Source organism: Sylvia atricapilla, chromosome 19, assembly GCF_009819655.1.
Source record: "Sylvia atricapilla isolate bSylAtr1 chromosome 19, bSylAtr1.pri, whole genome shotgun sequence".
In the NCBI taxonomy this organism is placed as follows: domain Eukaryota; kingdom Metazoa; phylum Chordata; class Aves; order Passeriformes; family Sylviidae; genus Sylvia; species Sylvia atricapilla.
In genome coordinates this window covers 6,742,719-6,757,026 of record NC_089158.1, presented here as the reverse complement: position 1 = coordinate 6,757,026, position 14,308 = coordinate 6,742,719, and the positions used below count along the sequence as shown (strand labels likewise).

The window sequence follows — 14,308 nt, the reverse complement described above, 5'->3', positions numbered from 1 at the left end:
ACCTGGATAAGGATCCACCAGGCTTCAAGGAGGTCACTTGTCAATAATGGGAAGAAACAGCCCCATGTCAGGGCATCGTGTGTCTTACCAGAATAAAAACTCCTCATGTACCTCATAAAACAGATTTCCCTTTAGTGTCCTGAGCACCCATCAAGGCCACCCCACCCAAAGCAAAAGTTTGCATCCCCTTGGGCAGCAAGACTGCAGGACCTGCTCCATGCTGAATGTATATCTCAAAGCCAAACTGGGCTCCTTTTCTCCCCTCCCTCATGATAAGAACCAAACAGGGCAGGATTTTTATGATTATTTATTATCTGTAAAGCACCAGCAGTGTCCTGACTCTGTACAAGACACAACTGCCAGGCTTACAAAAAGAAAAAAAAAGCACTGTGGCCAAAATAATTTATCCTCTAAAAAGTTCACAAATGTGCTCTCAGGAAGCTCCCAGGCACTGCCCATCCTGAGAACATATCAAGGTGCCAATGTGAGCCACCTAAAGAAGGCAGACATGGAGCTCATTTCTCTCACGTGTAAAGCTTAATTAGGCTGTCCAAACACAGCTTGAGAATATGGCCAAAACACAGGTATGGCCCTTGATTGCTAAAACCCAATCCATTACAAGAAACTTTTTTTTTTTTAAAGGTGGGGAAGCGACATTAAAAAACACCACTACTCATGGAAGTTACAACTGCTTCCAACAAACAACACGTAGAAAATACTGGAAAGGGGGACTCTCAAAGTATCTTCTAGTTTCCAAGTCCTCCGCATTCACCAGATGGATATCAACATCTGACACGTGTTGGAAGACATCCATATCAACTCCACCAGCCTGAACTGCAAGTAGCCGAAAACAAAGCCAGAGAGAACATCCGTGATGTGGTGCCGTCCGATCATGACGCGGGAGAAGCCCACGCAGAGGGCCCAGAGCACCAGCAGGATGCGCAGAGGGATGGCCAGCACCAGGTGGTTGAGGAAGAACTTGGAGAGCATGGCCACCCTGCTGGCGTGCCCGGCTGGAAAGGCGTAGGTGTCCATGGTCAGGTAGTCCAAGAGCCCAGGGGTGATGTCGTACGGGCCCTTCCGCTTGGCCAGCTTCTGCAAACCTGCCACAATCATGATATCCAGGAGCAGGGCTATGAAACAGGAGACAGAGAGGGAAACATGAGAGAGAGAAGAAGAGTTGAGGGTGATTTTCAAGGCAGAACATGGAAGGGTTGTCATTGTTTTTAAATAAAAATTTGAGGGTTGGTTCGGGCCAGATGTCCACAGTGCAGCTGCACACAACTTCCACATCCTCGGGTCACCACCCAAATGTTGATTAACCCTCTCAGTTTGCCCGCAGAGGAGGCAAATATCACTGACACCATCTGACAGAGAAGAACCCCAAAACCACAGAGACGAGCGACCCACCTGGGGAGGAAGAGAGCAACTGGCAAAGCTAAAATTGAAACTTTTTTGGCCCTCAAACCACCACTCTGGGTGTTCCTATTGCTGCCTCCCCCTCATGCTTTAGAAACCTTGTGCAGCAAGGTCCCTGCCTGAGGCTCTGTGTCAGGGTGAGCAGGCTGCTGAAGGACAGATGCCCCACAGCACTTTCTAGTGTTGCCCCTTGTCCTCTCCCAAGCCCATCACCTCCTCCTGCCCAGAGCAGCCAGGGAATCACACCATGCTGACAAATTTTGCACCATGCTGACAGATTTCACTAAGAAAAGAGCATTAGGAGCCACTGAGCCAAAGGGAAAGCCACACAATAAAGAAAAACGGGCTCCTGTGTTAGAAACAGCACCACGGTGTGTTGGAGGGTGGGCGGCATCCTCCTAGATATCCCCCACCAACCTTCTTCCTTTGCCAAAGCATCAAACACCCACGAGCCATTTCTTGTTTCTGCTCACCTCTTGCTCCCTGTAACTTCCTCCCTGCAAGTCACACAGCCCCTTCCCTGTGCAAATGCACTGGGGGTACCACATCTCCCAGCCCCACCAAACCCAGGCTTGTGATGGCACAGGCACCTGCAGCTGCAGCTCTCTACACCAAACCACCTTTCTTCCTTAACAGCTTCAGGAATGAAACCCATCAGCACTTATCTACATCACCCTCCTCTTCAGCCCACCCGCCTCGTCCCAGCCGACAGGTACTGTCATTTCTATTTCCTAGCATCAATTTTATTTCTCTTTAATCCCCTCATCTGCTTTTCCCCAACCCTCCTAATTAGTCAGAGTGCTGATTTCAGCTCCCCGCAGCAATGACAAGGACGTATCTGCCATCACCAGCACAGCCTGCTCCCTCAGCAGGAATGCCAGGGGCCAGTTGTTTGGTTCCCAGGCCCTGGTGAGGACCATTCCTTGAGAGCTGACAAGGTTTCAGGAGCATGGATGGGAGTGCATTGGTGGTGGGGATGGGAAATGAGGTGGCACAAGGGAGGTGGCTCTACCTGCCTGCTCAGCACCTGGCAGGAGCTGGGAAGTGAGGAGCTGTCACGGCAGCTCTGCTCCCCTCACCTTCTCCATGTCCCACTCCCAGCCCCCAGCACTGCTTTGGGAAGGGGCTGGTATTTATCCTGGCCAAACCCTCTCCTGATGGGAGACTGCTTTTCTCCCTCATCTGCAGGGCATCTTGCACGAGGAAGTGGGACAGCAGGACCTCCCTGGACCTTGTGCCAACAGGTCATGCATGCCCTGGGGCCTCAGAGCTGTGGAGGGCAGATGGAGCAGATGAAAATCCGGGTGCCAGCTCCTCCCTGGCATGGGCAGTAGCAGGAATCCAGGCTAGACACAAAAACCAGGAGACTGACATAGAGCAAAGGTTCATGTGTGGCACCTGAACAAAGGTGTCAAGGCTGCAGGTGGCAAGGGGCTGCAAGGAGGCCGGTCACACCACTGGGCCTGTAGCAGTAGCAATGGGTTTAGGAGGACAAGGACAACCAGGGACTGCCCAGCTCCTGCTGGATGTGACCAGCAGGCAGGGAGAGAGCAGGGGGAGGTCTGCAGCCCACCAGGACGCCCTCACTCAGCAGAGTGCTTGTCTGCAATTTGCTGATTTTTTTTGTTTGTTTGACGGGCTGGCTGGGGGGAGAAAGTGAGGGAGGGATTTCAGACACAGCCTGTGGAGCCCTGGAGCAGCCACTCACCCTGGCTCCCTGTTAAGGTCAGATGCTGTCAGCCCAGGCCTGGCCAACCATTACAGGGCTGCCCCACCATGCAGGGCTCTGCTCATGCTGGGCTTCCTAAATGACCCCCAGCCCAACTCCTCACCCTACCAAGTGACCCCCCCGCAGCCCTGATCCAACAGAGTGCTTCAGGAGATGATTTTCAGAGCTCATCAGCTGCATTTCCCCCCCAGTCCCATCTCACCCTGGACAAGAACTGTGTGAAACTGAAGCTCCACGATGCTCTCTCGGGAACTCAGACTCATCAAATTCTCGGGAACCCAGAAGCATCAGAGAGATGATGCACCAGTGCTGCCAAGAGAAGACTCTGGCCCAGGCTGCTCTGCTGAAGTCAGCACCTATTGCACTGCTGAGAAGCTCAGCCATGGCTCCAGAACGAGTCTGAGCACCCCAATGAATCCCAGTGTCTCCTCCACAGTATTCAATAAATTCCCTAGTGACCATTCCCCACCAAACTTGCCCAGGGATCAATATCAAAAGTTCCATGTGCTTTAGCAATGCCACCATTGCCCGTCACTATTTTGCACTGGCAATATTTTTATGGTCAAAGGTGATGTCAGGGCAACTCGAGGGATGCAGGCGTGTGTGCATGGAGGTGTTCAGGGCATGGAGAACAAGCCAAAGAGCAGCTCTAATAATCCTTTCATTCAGAAGATGAATAAAATGGGCCTTCAGTACTGCTAGCTTTGATTTTCGTCAAATGATGCACAGAAAGCAAAAAGCCTCGTTTGCCCACATTTCAAGATCGGAAGGCATGACAGCATTAAAACCGGGGGTTAATTTGCCGTTAAAAGAAAAAAAAAAAACAACACCAAAGATCCCTCCGTCTGGTGCTTTTTCTGTCACTTCCCCTTGCACTTTCCGTTCCTTTCATGGAGATTTCTTTATGAAACAGCCCCAGCAGCCAGCCCTGGCCCCCGAGGCGGTGATGGGGGGGTCCCACTGCCCTCTCCCTGTGCTGGGTTTTTGCAGTTCCCCTTCCCTCTCCTGCTGCTGCCGCTGCCTCCGGCGCTGGCAGGGTGAATCAGCGCTGCTGCCGGCGGTGCTGCCAAGGGCCCATCCTTCAGGAGCAGATCCAGACAGTGCCGTTGCCCAGCAGCCCCATCCCCGGCCCTATTCCTTTGCAATCCCATGACCTACATACCCGCTCGGACCTTGGCTCGCTTCCTCCCTCCCCTTAATTCACATCAAATCCTCCCTCCTCAGGTGGGCACAGCGTCAGGCAGGTAAGAGGCTAACTCCAGCTGCAGGTGGGTGTCTGTGCACTGGGGACTGTTCCTGCTCTGAACCCCAAGCCCCTGAGCCTTGCAGCTGCCACCTGCAAACCAGCACCTTGGCTCTGTCCTTCCCTCCTGGTCGCTCACACAGAGCCCTGCAATCCCTTCAGGCTGACCTGGCCAGAGGCTGGAGCCAACACTGCCCCAGGAGAGCCCGTGGAAAGGAGCCTGCAGCTGATGTACCAGCCTGCACTGGCTGCTCTCTGGGGACCCTCGGGGCTGTCACAAGCACAGCAGAGATGGCAGAGTGCCACCTGACTGAGGCTGAGATGAGAGGAGCAAGAAACTTTAATATGAAGCGTTTTCTTCATTATGCTTTTCCCCCCAGAAGCCAGGTAGCGCTGGATTTAAACCAGAGGCATCACTGGATGTAAAATCCAGGTAGTGCTGTATTTAAGAGCCAAAGAAGGATTAGCTCTTGCTCATTCTTGCTCCTTTCACATTTTTCTAAAAAAGATCAGGAATCTCCCTTTTGACCTGGTGTTGAGGGAAACAATCCTTCAGATTCCAATGCAAAACCATCCAGTCCCCAAATCCTACATTAACATCTAAAACTCCCCTAACACAGAAAACCAAAGAGCAAGTCGTGTCTTCTTGCCTGTGACAATTTTAGCATCAGAGATCACCTTGGTATTGTAAAAAGCCAACATCTGGCATCAGATGCACAGTAAATGAGCTGAAAGTGAGCCCCCTGGGCAGGCATTTTATAGCTATTAATAAGGAAAGGAAAACAATTATCTGCCTTGCTCCTACCACCAAATCTTAGGAGCCCATTAGGAGTGGAGAGGTAACCAGAGAGGAGCCCTGTGCAGGCAGGGCACAAGGACAAACCTGAACCATCGTCAGCAGAACCAAACCAAACCCCAAAGGTTGTATTTAAGAGGAATTGAAACAGTTGGATGTCCCCTGCCACCATAAGGGCCTTTTTGTCCCCAAGGTGGCTTTTCTGCTGCTGTCCCTTATGGCTGGAAGAGGCTGAGGATGGTGCGAGCAGTCTTGGGGACATGGTCTGCTCCAGGTTGGAGCCAGGCAGTGTCTCCAGGGACGGAGGCCGATTCCAGCTGAGATGTTTATATAAAGATGTTATAAAAACCACAGCTGAAAAACAACCTGGGTGCAGTGCTGGGGGCAGAGGGGGAGGAAAAGAGGAGAAAGCCAAAAAAGCCCTTGGCCTCATCTGCTCCTGCAGCCGAGATCCACGTGACCTCACACACATGGGGCTGCCTGGATGAGACAAGGCTGCTCTCCAGAGCCCAGCCTGTGAGGTCGCGATCAGAAACAGTCACAAGCTGGACTCAGCCTCCCAGAACCACAGCTGAGCAGATGGGGAGAGGAAAACAGGGAGGTAAATTCCCAAGAATGAAGAGTGAGCCCATTTCATGAGCTCAGGAGGCTCCCAGTGTGGGAGCAGATGTGTCTCAGACAAGATGTGCACGGAGCAGAGCCAAGCTGGTGACAACTCATTCCCTGGGCTTCAAACCCACCATGCTGGAGGTGGCATGTGCTCCTCACTGCAGTTGCTGAGGCCACGTGCAGGGCCAAGACTGGCTTTGAAGGTCCTGCTTTGCCCACATTACCCACCCTCACTCAGTACTGAACTCTGGACAAATGGCACCAGTCCCAGGAAACAGTTTCTTTAGGTCCATAATTAGAAGTCATGATTTTTTCCCCCATTTTTCTTTTTACTTACGTGCCCCCTCCAACTCCTTCTGAACTTCCCAAATCTCCCGCAGGCATTAGGCTCCCTGACCTGGAAAATGAGCTGTTTGCAGCCTTATCACGTTGACATTAATGAAACATGCAGGTTTCAAAAGAATCTTCACCCCCTCTCCAGCGGAGTCAGTGGCTGCTGGGAGAGGTCACTCTGGAAATGAACCCCTCCATTCCACTTTGCTCCCCAAATGGGGCACTATTGGGTGTAAGAGCTGACAAAAAGCACAGATGGCGCGACACACTGAAGAGCCAATGAATCAGGCATTCTGGTGTTTGGGGGGGTTTATTTTTTTGGCTGAAAAAGCATCAGCGTGGGGTAAGTGGTCACGGGGAGGTGAAAAAATGGTGGAAAGCAGAACTGTGCAATTAATTAAAATAAAAACCCACAACAACTAAAAATAGATTTGCTATATTCTAGATGATTAGAAGCAGCCCTGAGTGCAAACACAGGCTGCCTGGAGTTCTCCCCTTGGAAACACTGTGCCCTGGCAGCTGGGAAATTTGTACTCAGCATCAAATTCTGAGTGGGGCTGCTTCACTGGGGGTCTGCACAGGCTGGGTGAGATACAGGCAAGAGGGGGAGCACAGTGAAAAGGGCTGGTGCTCCTGAGGAAAAGGAGCTGAGCAGCCCCAAGGATGGCTCATCTGCCTCCCAGAAGGGCTCTGACAGCTTGAAATGCTCCTGTTCCCCACGGCAGCAGCACAGGTACCATCAGCACAACCCAGAACCACATGCACCAGCACCACCAGCAGCGTATGGGATGAGCAGGAGGAAGAAAAGGGCCTTGGGCTGAGGACCAGCAGCACAGCCCAGCCCACAAAGGCTGTGCTCCTTGCTCAGCCTCGGTGCTGTTTGGGCTTGGGGTTACACCCCACTGCTTTCAAAGAGTCAAACTGGAAAAAGAAAAAAAAAGAAAAAAAAAAAAAAAAAAAAAAAGGAAAAAACCCCACCAACCCCAAAAACCCCCAAACACCTCTGATTCTGTAATGCTCAGAGGGTCTCTGACCATCACACCTCACAGCGTGGACCCAGATCAGGTACCTCTGCCAGCATCCCTGTACAGATGGAAATGGTTCTCTGCTCCAGGTTAAAACGTGGAGGTTTCCGCAGATTGGAGGAAAAAAAGAAGAGCTCATCTGATCCCCCTCTTTCCCACCCCATCCTCCACCAATCCTGACCCGGAGCAGGAGACCCGACGGGCTCTCCCTGCCTGCTGCTCCTTCCAACAACTCACCTCACTCCCCCACCTTCCTCTTCCCAACCACTGCTCCTGTCAAGGCGTGTTAGAGGCAAACACACTCACCCATTTCCTGGGATCTCCCTCCGGGCCAGAGCCCGGCTCTGCTGCTCCAGCTCTGCCGGAGTGAAGCAGCTCCTGTCCCCTCTGAGCTGCAGGCAGGGGCACTGGGAAGTTGTTCCCGGAGTGACAGACATAAGGATGACTCATTTCCCATGTTTATTCCCCCTCTTCCCATTCAACAACCCTCGCACTTCTTTTCTCTTTTGCTCTGCGTTCAGGCTCGGGAACGTTTCGCTGTTTGCTCGGCGAGGGTTGGATTCCAGCTCTCTGCACATTCTCCAAGGGCTGCACACCGATGCCTGCAGGGCTCACGGCATCCCCAGCAGCCAGGACCTGAGCAAATCGGTGCTGCCTGGTACCGAGGGGCTGAGCAGACCAAAGGTCTGATTGAGACACTGTGCAGATCCCTGGAAATACCCCCGTGCCTGCTCCAGCCACAGCCAGATGAGTGCCAGCCTGTCACCGACTGTCCTTCATCCAAGGGGACACTGCGGGCTCGCCAGCCTGCCCTGCAGTGAGCAGGACACATTCTGGAGAGGAAGCAGGCAGGAAGGGGGCAGGGAAGCCGGGAGAGCTGGGCATTCCTGGCTGTTCAGAGATGCCTGAGCTCATCAGCTGTGAAGGGATGAAGGCTGAGCACGGCACCCACCAAAGGACCACAGGCTTCAGCTGCTGTATCCGGGCAGAACAGAGGCGGATTAGCAGCCTGGAGTGATGAAGAGGAACGTTTAATGCCAGGCTGGATGTGTGTGTAAATGCTGGAAGCAGGGAGTGGGCATCTGCGTCGTTCCTTCTGCCTGGCACCTTCCATGGGTCGCTCATGTTGGATTACTTGGCATTTAAATGTTTCCACCTCACTGGGCAGACGTGCTGCTGGCTCAGTGAGACCTTGGTGGGCATTGGCAGGGCTGGGAGGGGAGTGGGACAGCAGCTGAACGCCCTCCACGTGCCAGGCTGTCCAAGAAGTGATGACTCTGCAGGGCATCAACTCCTGAGCTACTCTACCCACCCCTGACGGAATGTCCTCTGCCCTGCCTGGATCAGAAAATCCCTGCTCTCACAGTGGAGGGATGTAAAGGGGGAAAACACACACATCTGGCCCCAAACCATCTCTGGCGCCCCGGGCTGAGCAAGCTCTGCTGCATACAGAGTGATCCATCTTCCATGCAGCTCCCTGGCCTCTCTGCTGGGTCTGGGCTGCCCTGGGGCTCAACAGGATCAGCTCTGCCTGGCCATTTCATCTACCCCGTGACCTTTACCAGCACCGGGCTGCACTGTCTGGATTGTCATCACACAGCCTCCAAAGAAAAGCACGACAATACCTGAAGCACGTCTGTATTGTTAGAACAGGGTCACTGGGCTCTCAAGGGGCTTGGTGAAGGCATTTCTTTCTCTCTTTCCTTCCTAATCCATCAATTTCTTGCAAATCTGGTCTTGCTTGAAAGCTGCCAGGATGGGACCACAGAATTCTGACCATATATACGTATTTATAATTTTCTTTCTTAGGGCGTCTGCAGGGACTATCCTTCAGAATATCATGGCTTCTTTCCTGGTCAGAGTAAAGCTATGCCAGCATTCAGGAAGAAGGCTGAACAGAGCAAGAACTTCCTCCTTGCTGACCTCCAGGAGTGGAGAAGCAGCCCTGGGCTCCCTCCTTTCCTCCTCCTGTGGCATTCACCCATCCCCAGCCTGACACTGCTCGATGATACATCCACGCCCTGAGGCAGTGCTGTACTTAATGGGATAAATGCTCAGTGACAGCACCAAAGAGCCATCCCGCCCCTCCAAGGGGATGCAGAGCCAGCTGGAGATGGCTGAGCTCTGGGACCAGTGTCACTGAGACAGCAAGCAAAGAGAACACAAGGGCTTTCTCTTCTCCTGGTCTGGATACCTGTTCCAGAGAGCCACAACTGCAGCAGAACCAGTCACTGGTACTTCAAACCAAGCACAAACACAATTTTATATGCAAAGATGACCCAAGCAGGTACCTCCCAACAGCAAAGGCATCCAGCTGGATAGCAAATAACTAAACACAGCAGTGGTTTGGCTGTAAACACAAAAGAGGGGCCTCACTGGAGTGATCACTTTGGGTGAGCAACTATATTCCATCCCCAGTGACCACATTCCATCCCCACTGCAGTGAGAAGGTGCCTGGATCTGCAAAGACCATCAGTTTAACGAGACCAATCTGTTTAGCTTAATAAATAGGAGGTGAAGAAATTACTTGAGCACTATCCAAAATACTGAAAGGCGGAAGAGAGGTTGGCTGAGAGAGCTGTTCAGCTGGAGAGAGAAGGGTACGGAGACGCAATGAAGGGGAGAGTCCAACTAAAAGCACTTGTGAGAATCCCTAGCACTGCAGTAATACAGAAATGGCTCTGACAAGTTCACCCTCACTTGTAACTGTACATCAGATTGAGTGTTTGGGTTTTTTCCCTTAACAAATTGAACAGGAATAAATTAAGGGATGTGCTACAGCCTGTATTTTGCCGTGGGTTAGATCGATGATCCAAATGTTCTTTGCTGGCTTTGCAGTCAATGAATCACTAAATTTGGATCCACATCCTCACCAGATGGATCAGAACCAGAAACCGAGGTACCGCTGCCCCCAGGGTATAATGGAATTTGTGTCTGGTTCTGAAGCAGATCTGGACATTTTACTGAAAGTTTTATAACTGCTTTCCTCCTGCAAGCCCGATTGCAAGGTTCAAATGACTTTCTAAGCACCTTCGTTTTCATTAAACCCTTGTGATTGCAGAGAAAACCTTCAATGGTCCTAAAAGTTCCAACACTAGCAAACCAATAAAATGAACTTTATAACTGGGGGATTTCCTGAGTTATGATTTTCTTGATTTAGCCAAGGGATTGTGGACCTTCTCCCTGACTTTATCTCAGCCAGAGCTGGTGATGCTGAGACAGTTTTCCTGAAAGCATGTCCTGGCAGAGGGATTTTTACAGTGGGCACAGATATCTGGTTTCTTCCATCTTTTCAGTAACAGCCTGTGTGTGCTTCTCTGGCTGTTTGGCATTTGCTGGAAAAGATTACTGCGAGAAGGGGAATCAATAAATTCCATCACAGATGACAAACATGGAGGGAAAACATTGCTTGGGGTTGCTAATCAGCATCTGCAGCGGGGATGGATGGAGCATCCCAGGGTCAGAGCCCCTCACCCGAAATGCTCCCACATGTGTTGGCAAAGCCCCTGGCAGGAGCTCCTCCTCCATCTGCAGTGGTGCTCCTGCCAGGTTCCCAGTCCCATTTCAGCAGTCTCCTGTCTCCTCGCCTTGGAAGCCTGATTGCAAATCCTAAACAAGTGCTCTATGATGGGCTGGCTCCCTGCCCAGAGACTGCATCAGAAATTCTGCTTGATGTATCAAACCCTCGGCAAGCCGGGGGAAGGGAGGAGAGCCCGGGGAGGTACGGAAGGGGTGCCACAGACAACCCCAACTTCCAGCAGGGAAGCACCAGGAGGTTCCCTTCCCTTTGACCTGTGCCTGTCCAGGAGGGCTTTTCACCACATCCTGGTGGATTTGAACCACAGGAAAGCAGCAGCAAAAGGGACCAAGGATGCCAGATGCAGCACTGGTGCCATGACCTTCCTGTCCACACAAGATCCCACTTTTCTTGGGACCTATCGAGGTCCACCCAGGCTCCCAGCCAGGCTCCTTCTCCACCAGCAGGGCAGATACCATGGCAGCAGCTACTCGGATACTCAGAGTTCCTGACTGCAATCTTAAATATCATCCCAAGGCCACTCTCCCAGCAGAGATCTGCTCTGTGGGGTGACCTAAGCCCTGCTGCGGAAGCTCTGACAAGAGAGGCTGAGGGCACCTTGGCTAGTCCCACCACTCAGTGCTGTCATTTCAGAGGGAGAAGTGGAGCTCTTTGGAGGCTCCCAGACCGATGGAACTGAACCTTCACACCAATTAACTATTTCCTGTCTTAGCAGGGGAAGAGGAGGGGTGGGAGTAGTGTGTCTAGGCAAGGATGCAAGACTCCAGAACCCCCAACTTGTCCCTGGGCACCACACTGGAGCTCAGGAGACCTGGAGATGTGGGTAGTGATGAGCTCTCCCAGCCACCACTCCATAAAGTTAGAACCTGAACCTGAGGTGGCTTTGCATTTGGCCTCCTCACATGGCAACAGAAGGGTCAGAAAACCTTCCTGGTTTTTGAGCCAAAAGTGGCATTAGCTCTTTGCAAGGACCTCAGATATTTTGGAGTCAAAGCGGTCGTTCTCATGCTCCAACCCCACCAGGAGCTCTTGGGTCAAGAGACATGTGGAAAGTGTGCCGGCCCCTGTTAGTCACCGACTATTTCATCCTCGTGCCCTTTTGAATGGATCCTCTCTTCCCAGCGAGGGGCTGACCCCGCTCACCCAGGAGCCCCTGGAAGAACTGCTGACGTTGGCGGGCTCTGCATCACGCTGCTGCTATTCCGGGTCCTTCCCCGCCAAGGCCTCCCCCCATGAGATGGAACAGCACGAGGACAGTCTCCTCCAAAGGGACAGGGGAGAAAAGGCAGCCACCACTGTGCTTTGCAAGCCAGTCCAGCTCAGTCTTTGCCCTCTCTGAAGGATGAACTTGTGAAAAAAAAAAAAAAAAAAAAAAACCAACCCAAAACCTGGGGCCATGTTGCTGAGCTGTCACGTCACAGTCAGCCCCTGTAGACAGGACGTCCCTTTCCTGTGGTGCCTGTGAAATAAAGTGTCCCTACGGGCCCTCAAAATGCTCCTTGAGAAGAAAAGTGTCTAAACGCAATGTTTTCAGTTTCTCCTACCAGCCAAAAGTTGGATTGCTGAGTTTTTAGGGAGGGTGAAACACCAGGACGGGTCATAGCCAGAGGAGAGGGTAATTAGTCACAAGGGAAAATAGGATTAACTGGACCCTGTGCCAAAGGCAGAAGAGCAAGAAGAGCAAAGTCCTGAGGTATACATGGTTGGGTAGGCTGGGACCAGGATCTAAGGCAAGTCACAGCTAGACCTCATCCTGGTCACTGGTGGGACATCAGGGTGGGATGGGCCCTGTCCAATGGAGAAGCCAAACCCTTCAACACATGCCAATCTCCAGAAACAGGGACACTGACCATTATCATGCAAGGAAGGACTAGCAGGAGAGCCAGAGGCATCCCAGCCTGCCTACACAGCCTCTGGGTCAAATTAGCACATGGAAACGGGGACAGCAGCAAGAAAGGTACCCAAGGGAAGGAGGATGTGAGAGCAAACTGCATCAGGGAAGGTGACAGGACTCCATCACGTGGAGTCTGGTCAAGAAGGTAGAAGGGGATGGAAATAACCTCCTCAGGAATTGATCCAGATATTAAAGATTAATATCTTTATGTTTTCCCCACCTATCAAACCCCAAGGCAGATGGCCACAGATTAAATAAAAGACATCACTGCTGGTATCCACCCTCCCACCACGGACACTCCCTCAGTCTGACTGGACAACCCTGCCCCACGCAGCACCAGCGGCCTGTCCCTGCTCCATGGCTGTCCCCAGATACCACAGTTAACCCCATCCCTCTTAGACACCTCCTTGGGACATCCATCACCCGCAGTACCCTGGGACAAACGGGGCCAATAAGTGCAGCAGTTACCCTAAAGGTCACTCCCCGCTTCCCGATCACTTCTGATGCTGGGAGCAGCCAGAGGAGGAGTCCCAGTGCTGCCGTCCCTTGTGATAAGGGCTGGGCTTTCCCAGCAGGGAGGGAGGTTTGCCACTCACCTAGCAGCAGGTTCATGAGGACCTCTTGGCCTGCCAGCGTGCTGCTCTTCACCAGGCAGATGAGGGTACCTGCAATCCAGGGGATCCCGTGCCCCGTTATCCCCAGGAGGTTGATCATGGAGCGGGCACCTCCCCAGGAAGAAGCTCTGTTGGCACACACTCCCAGCCTCTTGGACATGCAGATATCGATGGCCAGCAGCGAGTTGAAGGCGATTCCCTTGAAGGAGGGGTTGAGCTGCATGCAATCCTCCTCGGGCAGCTGCTGGGACTGCCTCCGCTCCTTGGGGTTGGTGTTCTGGGCACCGGCTGCCCCGGCCTGGCCACTCTGCTTCCTGCTGGAGCTCCTGCCCTCCTGGTTCCCCTTCAAGGGCTGATTCAGGGAGAGGAACTCAGCCCTGTTGAGGACATTGTTCCTGTCTCTGGCCCTGGACCGTGGCTGGGATGCTGGCATTGCAGTCTCTCTTTAACGCAACCTGCTTTGCAAATACCGGCAAGGAGAGAAATCCCTCTTCTCCCTGCAGAAAGCTTCCCCCACTCCCACCCTCACAAGCTGTGAATTTGGGAAGCTACAAAGGTTCCCCTCTGTTGCAGTTGCCCCCAGCACAGACTGCAGCTGTTAAATATAGAGTAAGGAATGCACATGGCTGTTTACTTCATGGGCCTAGCAAGCTTGGAAGGAAAATTAATGCCAGGCTTGGCAGCCACTCCAGTGCCAGGGAAGAAGGTTAGACAACCAATAGATATGAAGAAGAGGAGGGAAAAACATTGTGCCAAAGGTTGGTTGCTTCTGGCCTGGTCTATTTAAATCTTCCAATTGCTTATTCCCCTGGGCTGCAAGGGAAACTGGGAAACGTAGTTCTTTTTGTGCTGCAATTCACATTTCAGTAGCAGAGTCAGAGCTGGAGGCGATGGCATCCCCCTCCTCAGGGCCTCCCTTTGCGGGGCTGGGCTGCGTGGCTTTACAGCACCAAGAATTGTATTGCTCAGGGACTCCCCTTCAAGGGGCTCTCCCCCAAATCTTTCTGATCAATCTGTTCTTCAACTTCTCCCCCCACTCTGCCTGGGCACCCCAAATACCCCCCTCGTCCCCCTGGCAGGGATACCTCTCAAAGCACCGCTAAGCCCA

At 52.5% G+C, this 14,308-nt stretch overlaps 1 protein-coding gene across 1 annotated transcript; it reads right to left on the bottom strand.

The window, feature by feature from the left end:
• Positions 1-291: 291 nt before the first annotated feature.
• On the bottom strand, positions 292-14,004 carry PLPP7 (phospholipid phosphatase 7 (inactive)). The gene is made up of 2 exons (XM_066332778.1): positions 13,183-14,004; positions 292-1,133 (listed from the first exon to the last, which is right to left on the bottom strand). The coding sequence occupies exons 1-2, from the start codon at positions 13,631-13,633 to the stop codon at positions 769-771; spliced, it is 816 nt and encodes a 271-aa protein (XP_066188875.1). The 5' UTR covers positions 13,634-14,004; the 3' UTR covers positions 292-768.
• Between the last annotated feature and the right edge of the window lie 304 nt (positions 14,005-14,308).

Coding starts and splice junctions, on each gene's coding strand:
- PLPP7 (XM_066332778.1), bottom strand. CDS start 13,633: ATGCCAGCATCCCAGCCACGGTCCAGGGCCAGAGACAGGAACAATGTC. Junction 1,134..13,182: donor CCTCATGAACCTGCTGCTAG/GTGAGTGGCAAA, acceptor CCTGTTTCATAG/CCCTGCTCCTGGATATCATG.